Source organism: Quercus robur, chromosome 2 (assembly GCF_932294415.1).
Source record: "Quercus robur chromosome 2, dhQueRobu3.1, whole genome shotgun sequence".
Taxonomy (NCBI): domain Eukaryota; kingdom Viridiplantae; phylum Streptophyta; class Magnoliopsida; order Fagales; family Fagaceae; genus Quercus; species Quercus robur.
Genome location: NC_065535.1, coordinates 86,839,277 through 86,853,899, shown reverse-complemented (window position 1 = coordinate 86,853,899; position 14,623 = coordinate 86,839,277). Strand labels below are relative to the sequence as shown.

General features: G+C 35.2%; 2 protein-coding genes across 2 annotated transcripts in view; both read left to right on the top strand.

Annotated features, from left to right (window-relative positions):
* LOC126715576 (class V chitinase-like) overlaps nucleotides 1-14,623 on the top strand; it is an 87,680-nt gene that overhangs the window by 59,215 nt on the left and 13,842 nt on the right. The window lies entirely within an intron of this gene.
* On the top strand, nucleotides 1,411-4,072 carry LOC126715575 (class V chitinase-like). Its single transcript, XM_050416231.1, has 2 exons — nucleotides 1,411-2,564; nucleotides 3,906-4,072. Exons 1-2 carry the CDS (start codon nucleotides 1,415-1,417, stop codon nucleotides 3,926-3,928), a joined length of 1,173 nt encoding a protein of 390 aa, XP_050272188.1. The 5' UTR covers nucleotides 1,411-1,414; the 3' UTR covers nucleotides 3,929-4,072.

Here is a 14,623-nt window from a genome sequence, read left to right as displayed (position 1 = left end):
AATATCGTGCCCTTGCTGATACCACATCTGAGCTCCTTTGGTTACGATGGCTTCTTAAGGATTTGGGTGTGTCCACATCCTCTGTTACTCCCCTTTATTGTGACAACCAGAGTGTCATTTATATTACTCACAATGATGTCTTTCATGAACGGACTAAACACATTGAGATTGATTGTCATTTTATCTGTTATCATGTTGTCCATGGTGCTCTCCAGCTTTTCTTCGTCTCCTCCAAAGATCAACTTGCAGATATCTTCACCAAGTCACTTCCTAAGAGACGCACTCGTGATTTGGTTGACAACCTCAAGCTGGTCTCACATCCACCTTGAGTTTGAGGGGGGCTGTTAACGTATATTATGTTATGAGCTTTTGGCCCAGCTAGGTTACTTGTATAGCACACTTGTACTTGTACTACACTTTACTTGTACCACACACATATGCCTCCTATATAAAGGCACTGATGTATATTCTTTGATTTTGTGAAATACAATACAACTCATTCAGTATTTCTAACAATAATAATCACTTCTCAAGTAACCATGCAAAATTATGAAAGTCTCAAACTGTTTACAAGTCCGTTTGAGATCTGTTTATTTTACTGAAACTAAAATTTTTTTGTTGAAAGTATTATAGATAAAGATAAAAGTTATTTGAAATAGTATAATGAGACCCATGAATAGTAACAAAAAGTGCAGTGAGACCTATGAATAGTAGTAAAAAAAAGTTAAATAATAAAATAAGTTGGCAAAAAATAAATTATTCAAATGCAACCTATGTCACTAGCCACCATGGCCTTTACTTCAATTAATCCATTTCAAGATTTCTTTAATAAACAAACATGGTCTTTTTTTTCCTTGAACCACAAAAATTGTGTTAATTAAGATCAAGTTCTAGCTATAAGTCAAACAAAAAAACTGGCAATCAACACGTACACGAATTAATAGAGCCATGTTTTCGTAATAGGAGAGAACGCTTTTCTACATTCTGTACATTCTTTCTGACTATATTGCAAATAATCATGCCTTTAATGTTATGGGCTCATAATCTCGAAGACGTATTTGCAACAACAATACCATGTGGTCAAACTCTTGATCCATCTTCTTTCCTTTGGATAATTTGAATAGCTGACATTTTAGACCAAAGCTACCACTTCCGTAAGTTATGAAACCATATTTCTAGACCACACCGACACGGCATCAGCAAATAGCCTTACTTAGCGATATAACCTTTGATTTTGTGGACCTCAAATCCGTATAACAATCAACTCCACAAAATTCTTCATTGAAAATTCATTTGAGTCTTCATTGAAAGTTCAAAGGGACAATATTATACGTAATTTGCACCCATAAAACATATCATCCATTAAAGCAATCATATAACAAATGTGTATATATATATATATATATATATATGTATGTATGTATCTCCAAGCTACCAAGCAAGATTATACCAGACTACCATCCTTCCCGATTCAATGGCTTCCAAAACCCTTCCCTATCTTTTTTCTACTCTACTTTTCCTTCTCCAACTACAATTCTCTGCGGGGCAAACTGAAGTGAAAGCTGCATACTGGTTTCCCGGCACAGGATTGTCTGTTTCCGGCATAGATTCCACACTCTTCACCCATCTATTTTGTGCCTTTGCCGATCTCAACCAAACCACATACCAAGTCACCATTTCCGCCTCAAACTCAGCTCAGTTCTCAACCTTCACTCAGACTGTGCAACAGAAAAACCCTTCAGTTAAAACCCTCTTATCCATCGGTGGAGGAGATGCTGTAGCCCCAACTTTTGCTTCAATGGCTGGCCAAGCTAGTACCCGCAAATCATTCATAGATTCCTCTATACAACTAGCAAGGGCTAACAACTTTCATGGACTTGACCTTGACTGGGAGTACCCCTCCACAGCTAGTGAATTTACCAACCTTGGTTTACTTCTCAACGAATGGAGAGCTGCAGTGGCTAATGAGGCCACAAGCTCAGGCAATACACCATTGCTCCTAGTTGCAGCTTTCTTTTACTCTTCAAACTATTACGGTCTGAGTTATCCCATTCAGGCTATAACAAACAGCTTGGACTGGGTCAATGTTATGGCCTATGACTTTACTTCACCATTCAGTTGGTCAACATCACCAAATCTGACTGGAGCTCCTGCGGCCTTGTACAATCCAACAAGCCAAGTTAGTGGGGATAGTGGTATCGCAGCTTGGATTCAGGCAGGTGTGTCTGCCAAAAAATTGGTACTCGGTGTTCCATTTTATGGCTACGCATGGAGACTAGTGAATGCTAATGACAATGGAATATTTGCACCTGCTAATGGAGCTGCTTTATCAGATGCGATAACTTATAGCGAAATCAAGGATTTCATAGCCCAGAATAGTGACACAACAACAGTGTATAATTCCACGTTTGTTACAAACTATTGCTATTCTGGGACGACATGGATTGGTTACGATGATACACAGAGTATTTCTACCAAGGTTACATATGCAAAGGGAAAGGGATTGCTTGGCTATTTTGCGTGGCAGGTTGGTCAGGACAAAGATTTTGTTCTTTCTCAAACAGGTAATTCGTATGATCAGTTTAATTGTTTATATATCCTATATACTTCAACTCGTGCATTTAAATTTCGTCATCAAGACCCGAGCATATAAAAATCTGGCTGATTTCTGAGGTGCATGTATAATGTTTCCCCTAAATCTAATGGCCTTATGGTAGCTATATCCATATTGGTTGCAACTTGCAATGTATTGCTCTTTAATGTTTCCATCAATTAAAAAAAAACACTAATACCTTCATACATTAAGTAATACCTTTTGAGAAATATTTGGTTTGCGAGCCGTGTTTGTTATATACACATTTTAATAACATAAAAACGTGACTTTAAATCACGTTTTCAATTATAAATTGTGCAAAACAGGTTTTTGTATTGTTTTACATAGTTCTGGGTTTAATTACACAAGGGTGTGAGAAAGTTGAAGAATTTAGTAGAGTTCTAGCTGGTGGCGTAGCTAGGATTCTAGTTTAAGAGGGGAAAGATGAAATAAAGAGTTGAAAGCAAAATCAATTTCAATTTTTAGTTAGTATGATTAAAAAAATACTTAACTGATTAATCAAAAAATTTGATTAGCATATAAAATATAATGTAAGTGTTAAGTTGTTTCTTTTTTTCCTCGTGCATAGCATTATATTTTTTGTTTTTGTTTTTGTTTTTTGTTTTTATAAATAGATTGTATGTCGTTTTTTATTTTTAAATCATAAAAGTATTGATGTTTATTTATTCTATGCTATATTGTGTTTATCGTAAAAGCATTATAGAAGAATTAAAGAAAGCAACATAAAAATTTTGGCATATTGGTTGGAGATGTTGTGATAATATACCATTTTTAAATTTCAATATTACATATAAGAATTTTTCCCTTCATTATATTAGACGAGTTTGAAATATTTTCAAAATAAATTTCAGGTCAAAGCTATTATTACTAAAAATGATATTTTTAGGGGAATATAATGAGCTTCTTGGTAATCATCAGCCAAGAAAAGTACATTCCAGGTGGAGCCAAAAGTGACAGTCCCATAGCACAATATTACATGCAGAGTTGCAGAATATAAGCTTAAAGCAAACGGAAACATACACAAAGAAAATATAGGAAGATATATATTAATGGGGTGGGGGTTTGGATGAGGTCGGGGGGCCAATTGCCCCCTCTCGACCCCCTTAGCTCTGCCCCTGGTTCTAGCCAAAGATAAATGACATGGAGTTGTTCGAACTCTGAAATTTTAGTTGTCTGTACAAAATTCACGTACATGGCGTCTTTGATTATTACTATTAATTCTTATTTGGCATTTTAATTTTTATCCTTTGATGTTCTCACTTCTAACGTGTAATTCTTACTCTTGTCGCAGCTTCGAGTGCATGGGGAGCTTAGAATTTGAGGATCTGATGTAAAAGGCTATATTATTCACAATAAGGCCAATAGTCTGTCATGTTAGCATGTTATGTCCAATAAGGCTAATGAGTGATTTTACCGATGATGTTTATGTTGTTTATATATATTATGAAAATTTATTTATGTACATTTTTAGATCCCTTAAAACGCAAGTTGTTTAACCTAGTTATTTAGTCAAGTGATTACTTAGGTAAATTATTTAAGTCTAGGTTAACACAAGTAAATCATATCAAGTAAACAATGCGGAAAATAAAGAACATAACGATATAATAACCTAGGAAAACCAAACCAGTAAGAAACCTGAGGAGAATTTAACCTAGCTATCCTCAAGGTAAAACTTATCCACTATGAAAGAATTGAAATTTGACAATAGCGATTTAGACTACTAACATCCTATTGCTACATTGAGTAGAAAACTTACTACCACGATCACGTGACAGCTCCAAGTCCACGAATTACTTCTTTCTTAGATTCACAGAAACCACAAGTACTCCCACTTGTGTTTTTCTTTAAGCTCTTTATGCAACAACTAAAGCGATCACCAAGCTCTCGACATCAATCTTGATCTTGATAACTCTAAGTGTGTATAAAGGCAAACACCTCTAGATCTCACAAGAGATTCACACACACAACATAAACAACAACCTGAAAATGTGGCCAGCGTTTTTCCTTTTATACTTAAGGCAAAACGTAAAACCCAATACGTCATATGGGCTTAGACTGAGTTGGAAAATTCTGCAGAAAAACATTTTGCACGAGTTTCGATCGATCGTGTCTAATTTTTTATCGATCAAGCTTTGCAAAAAATTACTATATTTTCTGCAATTACTAGATTTCAACTTCACAATAAACATACTTTGAGCAGCCTAAATTTAGATTCTAATTTTTTATCATGGTTTGCCAACATTACATATTGAAGTTCTAAAACATTTAGATCTTAAATCCTTAGAACCTAACACCTTATTTTGTGATTATGTATCAAGAAAACAAACTAATGCTATTAATAAAAAAAAAATATATATATATATATTTGTATACAAATACAACAAATAGAGATCTGTAAAAATTAATTAGTTTAAAACTCACCAATTGAATGTGCATAGATATGAACAATGATTCTCATCAAGGCTTGTGTTTGAGACAATTTCCTTAAGACATATTCCACCCTTTACAATTGGTGTTTTAAGACACTTAGATATCTGTCTCTTAAGATATAATGATTACAACAATCTGAAGAATCACAACAATCTGAATATTATTGTGATTAAATTGTCTATTTCTCTCTTTTTGACTCTATGCACAAAATATATTTTTTAAGAAAAAAAAACTTTTATGATTGCGGGACAAAATAAATATAAAACACACACTGGTGGACAGATATATTGTTTAGAAAAAAACTGTTAGTTGTGCACATACTAATTGACAGTTCCTTTGAATTTCTATGCCGAAGATTTTCTTAGCTACAATATATAAATTTTTTGTCTCAAACTGAACACTAAGGTTGGTCTTCAACTTTTTTATTTTAACTAGATTTTCGCTACATGGATCCATCAACATACAGCAATGAGACAAAAGAAAACCATACAAGAGACTCAAGTGATACACAATTAATATTACAATCACTTCTCGAGTAACCATGCATATTATGAAAGTGTTAAACTGCTTATATCATCATTATGGCAAATACTCTAATTCTGTCAAATAGTGAGCTGTGTCACTCTATATCTAGAAATCAATTAGTAATGAGGAAGATAAACTCAAATCTTTTATGACATTCGACATTGTGCCTTGTGGGTCCATTTTTAGAGTGGTTGTAAAAAGTTAAATTGTGGTCCCCCAATAAATTCATATAAAAACATTTTGGCGAAAACATTATTTTGGTTCCTAAATTTTGGGGTCATAGTCAATTTGGTTCCTACATATTGGTAGCAGTTAATTTGGTCCTTGCTATTTTCAACTTGCAATCGATTTGGTCCCTTCCATTAACTCACTAACGGAAAATGTTTACGTGGCAAATGGTGTGCATAGTTGGCATATGTGATGTTGACATGGAAAAAAAAAATTGTTTAATAAATATATTAAAATGTCACGTAAGCATTTATTTTGGAAAAAAAAATCACAAATTTTAAAGATGGAAAATAAAATTAGAAATCCCAGATTTTCTTTGATTTTCATGGCAACCAAACACAAAATCACTTTGATTTTTCTATCTTAAATTCTTGATTTCATAAATACATTCCACAACATCTCACCTCTATACAATTGAGAAACACGTGGAATAGAAATAACCAATAGGAAATTGAAATTTTAGAGCACAAAAACTTCAACAAATTCCCTCTAGCAAACTTTCTCGGAAACCAAACAAAAACCAAAAAATAAAAGGAAAAAAAAAAAAAACCCCAAATGAAGAAGACCCTCTCATTTCAGGTTGGTGTCTTTGTGTTGAGTACAATCCAGTGGCTTTGATGGGGACAAATCCAACCAAATTTATTTATACAAAACCCAAATAATTTGGTGGCCAAATTTCACCTTAAACCTCAAAAACCCAAATCAAAACACCAAACCCACCATTCTAAAATCAACCTCAAAACCCCATATTCCAAACCCAAGCAACCAAAAGAAAATCCATTACAAAGGAAACAACTTGCTCTGCAATGAGATATCCATTTGGTGTTGAGGTTCGATGGTTGGTGATGGCGCAAGGCAGGAACTGCGACGGTGGCGTGAGGCGAGAATATCGATCGAATCGTCCTAGGTTGGAGCATGTGTGGAGCTTTAGCTGGTGTCAAATGCATGCTCATCTCCTCCTTCCTTTGGGAAGATTTCTCCCATGTCAACACTGTATCCAATTTCTAATTGTTGGAGTTGAACCAAACTTCTCACTATGGACAATGAAAAGACATTTTTCAAACAACTGCATTTGAATAGCCAAAGAGATCTGAGGTTGCCAGGACAAGCAAGCTGATGTTGTGCATCGCTAAAGGATCTCTGGAAATTGGCCTATGATATATATCTATTATTAAAATTATGATGGCTTATTAAAATTAGAAAAATACAGAGGTAACATATTAAAATATTTATTATACGATATTTTTGTTATTTTATCTTCCATGTCAGCATCACATATGCCAACTGTGCACACCGTTTGCTATGTAAGTATTTTCCGTTAGTGAGTTAATGGTAAGGACCAAATTGATTACAAGTTGAAAATAGCATGGATCAAATTGACTATAACATCAAAATGTAAGAATCAAAATGGTGTTTTCGCCAAATATTTTTTCAATAAACCAACATGGCCTTTGTTTTTCCTTGAATCACAAAATCCTTTTATTAATGTATATAAGTTTTTTTCTCAAGCTCATTATGAAGAAAAATTGTCTTAAGATCAAGTCCTAGCTAGCTCCAAGTCAAACAAAAAATGAAAAATACATAACAATCAATACACAAATAGAGCAGCCAAGTTTCATAATAGGAGAGAACAGTTATCTAAATTCTGTACATTCTTTCTCACTATATTGCAAATAATCATGACCTCAACCTTGGTGTTTTAGCCCCTGAACCTGAAGTTCTTCTTTTCTTTTCTTTTTCTATTTTTTCTTGGAAGACCTATTTGCAACTAACAATATTATGGCTTTAAGCTATTTCAACAGCTCATACTCTTTTGTCCATCTTCTATTCTTCTTTCCTTTGGAGAGTTTGAATAGCTGACATTTTAGACTAAAACTGAGTTGCAGACTACTGCTTCCGTAATTTATGAGACCATATTTCAAAACCACACCGACACAGCATCAGCAAATAGCTTTAATTTGCAATAACCTTTCATTTATGGACCTCTGCAATAAAGTATACGTTGAAAACGTCATTGAGTCTTCGTTGAAAGTTCAAAGGAACAACGTTATACCTAATTTGCATTCATAAAATATATCATCCATGAAGCAATCACATAACTGTTAAATATTAGGATTAATACACCATGTTGAATATGCTAATATAGATGCGGAAGCGAAAGCATAAAGTATAGAATACAGTAATACACGGGAGTTACGTGGTTCAACCTAACGGTTTACATCCACGGAGGAAACCCTAAAGGGTTACATTAATAATATATTAGAGTGTAGTACAAATCCCTGTGTTACATTGAATTATAACATGTGTATATATAGTAGACTAAACCCTAGACTAATAGACTTCTAGTACAAGTAGGAGACTTGGCTTGCACACAAAGTAGAATTAGGCTTGAGCCTATACTAATGGGCTAATATATCTTTAACACCCCCTCTCAAACTCAAGATGGAAACTTGATGAAATCTTGAGATTTGATAAGGTTGAGAAGATCCCTTGAATGAAGTTTGGCTCTGTGACGGTAGTTTGAGGAAGGCAATGGTCTTGTAGTGTTGATGCGACTTCTAACGGCGGCTTGACTATACCGGAGAGTTTTGACGGTAGCAGTAGGAAGCCAAAGAAGATGAACGCAGCGAAAAAAAAATACCGATGAAGACAAAGATTGCTCTTAAATATACCGTAAAGACAGAAAAACATGGCCACAAGAAGGTGGCTCTGATACCATGTTAAATATTATCGATTGTCCCAAAAGTTTAAGCTGTTAGGAAATGGTGAATTTAATCATTTAGCCATAAATCTAACACTCCCCCTCACTTGTGGGCCTAAACTTCTCCTTAATAAATGGGGGCCCAACAAGTGGGAATTTAATATTTTAAATGGGAGGTATAGTAAAGCCAAGGATCGAACTCAGAATCTCCTGCTCTGATACCATGTTAAATATTAGGATTGATACACCATGTTGAATATGCTAATATAGATGCGGAAGCGAAAGCATAAAGTATAGAATACAGTAACACACGGGAGTTACGTGATTCAACCTAACGGCTTACATCCACGGAGGAAACCCTAAAGGGCTACATTAATAATATATTAGAGTGTAGTATAAATCCCTATGTTACAATGAATTATAACATGTGTATATATAGTAGACTAAACCCTAGACTAATAGACTTCTAGTACAAGTAGGAGACTTGGCTTGCACACAAAGTAGAATTAGGCTTGAGCCTATACTAATGGGCTAATATATCTTTAACACCCCCTCTCAAACTCAAGATGGAAACTTGATGAAATCTTGAGATTTGATAAGGTTGAGAAGATCCCTTGAATGAAGTTTGGCTCTGTGACGGTAGTTTGAGGAAGGCAATGGTCTTGCAGTGTTGATGCGACTTCTAACGGTGGCTTGACTATACCGGAGAGTTTTGACGGTAGCAGTAGGAAGTCAAAGAAGATGAACGCAGCGAAAAAAAAATACCGAGGAAGACAAAGATTGCTCTTAAATATACCATAAAGACAGAAAACCATGGCCACAAGAAGGTGGCTCTGATACCATGTTAAATATTACCGATTGTCCCAAAAGCTTAAACTGTTAGGAAATGGTGAATTTAATCATTTAGCCATAAATCTAACACTCCCTCTCACTTGTGGGCCTAAACTTCTCCTCAATAAATGGGGGCCCAACAAGTGGGAATTTAATATTTTAAATGGGAGGTATAGTAAAGCCAAGGATCGAACTCAGGATCTCCTGCTCTGATACCATGTTAAATATTAGGATTGATACACCATGTTGAATATGCTAATATAGATGCAAAAGCGAAAGCATAAAGTATAGAATACAATAACACACGGGAGTTACGTGGTTCAACCTAACGGCTTACATCCACGGAGGAAACCCTAAATGGCTACATTAATAATATATTAGAGTGTAGTACAAATCCCTGTGTTACAATGAATTATAACATGTGTATATATAGTAGACTAAATCCTAGACTAATAGACTTCTAGTACAAGTAGGAGACTTGACTTGCACACAAAGTAGAATTAGACTTGGGCCTATACTAATGGGCTAATATATCTTTAACATAACAAATAGATATATATATCTCCAAGCTACCAAGCAAGATTATACTATACTACTAGCTCCTTCCCAATTCAATGGCTTCCAAAACCCTTTGCTATATTTTTTCTACTATCCTTTTCCTTCTCCAACTACACTTCTCTGCCGGACAAACTGTCGTGAAATCTGCATATTGGTTTTCCGGCAGTGGATTCCCGGCGTCGAGCATAGATTCCAGCCTCTTCACCCATCTATTTTGTGCCTTTGCCGATCTCAACCCAACAACATACTAAGTCACCATTTGTTCCTCAAACTCAGTCTTGTTCTCAACCTTCACCCGGACCGTGCAACAAAAATACCCTTCAGTCAAAACCCTCTTATCCATTGGTGGAGGAAATGCTAATGCCTCAACCAGGGACGAACGCAGGATTTTAAGCCGGGGGGGGGGGGGGGGGCTAGAGATAAGCAAAATTTTTTTTTTTCAAATACGCATCCATATAGTATTAATAAATGATCAACCAAGACAAATACCCAAAAATCATTGTTTCTTAGTATATTAAGATACAATCTACTAACAAAAACAAAAGATGCGAAACACTATTGTTTCTTAATATATTAAGATACAATCTACTAACAAAAACAAAAGATGCGAAACACTATTCCCATATTTGTTTGCGTGTTCCGGGATCATAATCCAAAGAATCAAGGTCAATTCTTTGAAATTGTGTTTGAGAGATTGGAACATTCGCATTTTCCGGAATTGGAACATCCGCATTTTCCGGAATTGGAATAGCAACATTAGTTGTTGGCAATTCCACGTTGACTTCAGAAGAATTTGAAGTTGAACCCTTTCTTTTGAAAAAATCAAGCATTGTAGTTGATTTTTTCATGATCTACAAATAAAATAAAAATTATATAAGAATTACCGTTATTTTTTTAAATTTGTGTGATAATTTCTTATATTATATGATTTTTTTTTTTCTTTTTGTCTTTTGTCTGCCTTTAATATCTTTGTGTTTAAACTGCCTTTATTTATGTCTCTGTGTTGTCTCTTCCTTTATTTATATCTTTTATGTTTTTTGTATCTTTGTATTGTCTCTTGTCTTCATCTTCCTAATTCTGACCCACTAACCCAAATATCCAATGAATCCCACTACAGACAGTCAAGCACTACTAACAAAAACTTTTCTTAACTTTACTTTTTTTTATTTTTTTGTTTTTTTGTTTTCTCCCCTGTCGCTTGTCTTTGCCCAACAGCAACTCCACACCACTTTTCCCTATTCCCTATTATTATGTCCAACTAATGTCCAACACTCCAACTACCGGTCAACAATGACAACAAAGCATCTGACTCTATCTATCATTCTATTTCTTTTATCTATATAATGCAAGGCAGCAAGAGCACAAAGGCACAAACACAGTCAGTCAATCACAAAGCCAAAAACCCAAAAAAAAAAAAAAAAACACACAGTTCAGTTCAGCGGCTTCAGCCGCAGCACAACACAAGCACCAAATCAGTTATCAGTAAAAACTAAAAACACAAACAAGAAACACTCAAACACCACAAGCAGTAGCACAGCTGCACAGTTTCTTTGATTCTCAGAATCTCAGATCACAGATTCACAAGGTTTTGAAATTTGAAGGAAAAGATAAGAGTTAAAGAGTAAATACCTGTGATTCTGTGAACTGTGATTCTGTGAAGGCTCGAAGCTGGGCTGGGCAGATCGGGAAACGGCAACCGGCGGCAGCAGCAGCAAGTTGATCTCGTCTCGCGTGGCGGCGTGGCCCGCGTGGGTCTCGCTCTCGCCGGCGTGGGTCTCGCTCGAAGCAGCTGGGTTCGCACTCAGGGACTCTCTCGCTCTCGTCTCTCTCGCTCTCGTCTCGCTCCGTCACGGTCTCTCACTTTCCTTTCTTTTTTTTTTTTCTTTTTTTTCCTTTGGTTTTTGCTTTGGTTTTTGCTTTCTCCGTTTGGTTTTGGACTGCTGAGGTTGAGATTTTTTCTCTATTTTTTTTTTTTTTTTTGTTGTTGTTGTTGTGGATTGACATAGGTTATGGCCTTATGGGCTCTGCTCTGCTCTGAGCTGGCCGGATTATGGGCTAGGGGAAGGGGGGCCGGAGCAAAAATTTCAGGGGGGCCCAAGCCCCTATTTTTTTATTTTGGAAAAATTTTACTTGTTAAAATTTTTTTTTTTTGGGCCCAGGGGGGGCTCGGGCCCCCTTTGCCTTGTACCTGGGTCCGTCCCTCAACCATTGCTTCAATGGCTAGCCAAGCCAGTACCCGCAAATCATTCATTGATTCCTCCATAAATCTAGCCAGGTCTAACAACTTTCATGGCCTTGACCTTGACTGGGAGTACCCATCGCCTCTCAAATGACCAACTTTGGCTTACTCATAAACGAGTGGAGAGCTGCAGCGGCAAACAAGGCTAAGAACTCTGGCAAGGTAGCGTTGCTTCTATCTGCAGCCATGTTTCGCACTTCAAGCTATTACGGAGGCTTCAATTATCTTTTTCAGGCTATTTCAAAAAGCTTGGACTGGATCAACGTCATGGCCTATGAATTTTATGGACCAAGTTGGTCACCGAAGGAGGCTGGACCACCTGCTGCGTTGTACAATATTACAGCAAGCCAAATTAGCGTGGATATACTGGCATCAAAGCTTGGATTCAGGCTGTGTCACCCAAAAAAGTGGTGCTCGGAGTTCCATTTTTTGGCTTCGCATGGCGTTTAGTAAATGCAAATACCATGGATTATTTGCACCGGCAAATGGAGCTGCTATAACCTCAGATGGGGCAATAGCTTATAGCAAAATCAAGGATTTCATAGCCCAAACAAGTGCCACAACAGTGTTCAATTCTACAATTGTTACAAACTATTGCTATTCTGGGACGACATGGATTGGTTACGATGATACACAAAGTATCTCTACTAAGGTTACATATGCTAAGGGAAAGGGATTGCTTGGCTTCTTTGCATGGCAGCTTGCTCAGGACCCAAATTCCGTTCTTTCTAAAACAGGTATGTATGAGTCTAATTATTTGTTATTATTATTTTATAATCATGTAGTTGAATATTGGTAGATGCTGTTTGATAATATTGTTCTAATAACATTACTTGTATTTTTTAGAAATATATATAGGTTAAAAAGAATGTAGAATAGGTGTAATGTTATTTAAACTTTAAAAACTATTGTTTAAAACACCTTATCAAACCGTTCCTAAATATTTTAAAATTTTTCGTTAGAAACAAACAGTTGAATTACAAATTAGAAATTGCATTTAGGCTACCATGTCCATATCCTCTATCTTGGATGTATTAGACATGGATAGTTGGACACTGGCGGACACGTCAGCCACATCTCAATCAATTTTTATTTTTTAGAAAAATTGTCCGAAGCGGGTGGGACACACAACCTAATAAGGCCCAACCTGAAAAAAGCACAAATATTTATAGAAAAATGTAAAAACTACGTGCTATTCTATAAACTGCTCATGTATTTGAGTGATTATTAATAAATAAGAAAAATGATATTAATAAAAATCAATAAAAATTTGTTATTGAAATTTTTTTTTAATTACTCATATTTCCAACAAAAGGCAATCATTTCGCTAAAAAAAAATAAAGAACAAAACAACGTTAAAACTTAGGATCTATTCGATACATGTGTTTAAACATATGTTTCCATTTTTTAAATAATATTATACGTATTTTTATACACTTTTTTATCTACGCATATTTTCAAAAAATACAAATAACATTACTAAAATAACATTACCAAATAGATTATTTATTTATTTATTTATTTATTTATTTATTTTTTTTGGGTTCTACGTACCCTCTAGCCAAGGAAGTAAAAATCGTACTATACCAGCTGCCAGCTGGTACAGCATTAAAATTTCGCATCCCTCTATCCATTTTCATAATTCCTTTCCCTATCATTTCTCTTTGGATTGGTTTCCCAGTCAGACTAAAACTAACTTGTTCAAACTCACATGTTTTTTTGACTTGTGTACTTAGGTGTGTTTGTTTGGAGGTGAAATAGGTGGATGAAAAATTTTAAAGAAAAAATGAGAAGGAAAACTTTTTTGAAGTGTGTTTGGTTGGGTGAGGAGGAAGGAAAATAAATAATGGTGAGGCCTAAATATTCTCTCTCTAGGTCCACCAAAATGTTTTCTCTTCAAAATGAGAAGAAAACTAGGTGGGGATGCCTTTTTTCTAGATTGGCAAAAATGCCCATGTGCAAGGGCACATGGACTTCATCGAGATATCTTCTTCTTCTTCTTTATTTTTTATTTTTTATTTTTTTAATTTTTTTATTTTCTAGGGTTGGGTGTGATAGTAGTTTTTTTTTTTTTTTTTTTTAAATACTTTTAACTAGACATTACTTTTTTGGAACATGATTTTTATTTCTTTAATAAATTTGGGTATTTTTTTTTGTGCAGTTATTTGTCACTTTTTTGTTTTAATTGGGCATCATTCTTTAACAAGGGTATATGAATAAGTTTATTCAACTCATTTTTTTCATTATTCCACTTTTCCGCTCTCAACCAAACAAAAATGAGAGAAATTAAAATATTTTTTATTCTTCCACTTTTTCATCCTCCCACCATTTTCTATTCTCTCACTTTTCTACCTCTCCAACTAAACAGAACCTTAAAAACTTATCACCTCCACCACATCACTTACCGTTGTATGTAATAAGGCCCCACGTGTAGTCCATATGGACTCCGTGCAAAGAGCGTAAATATTATTATTATTATTTATTTTTGGAAGATAAA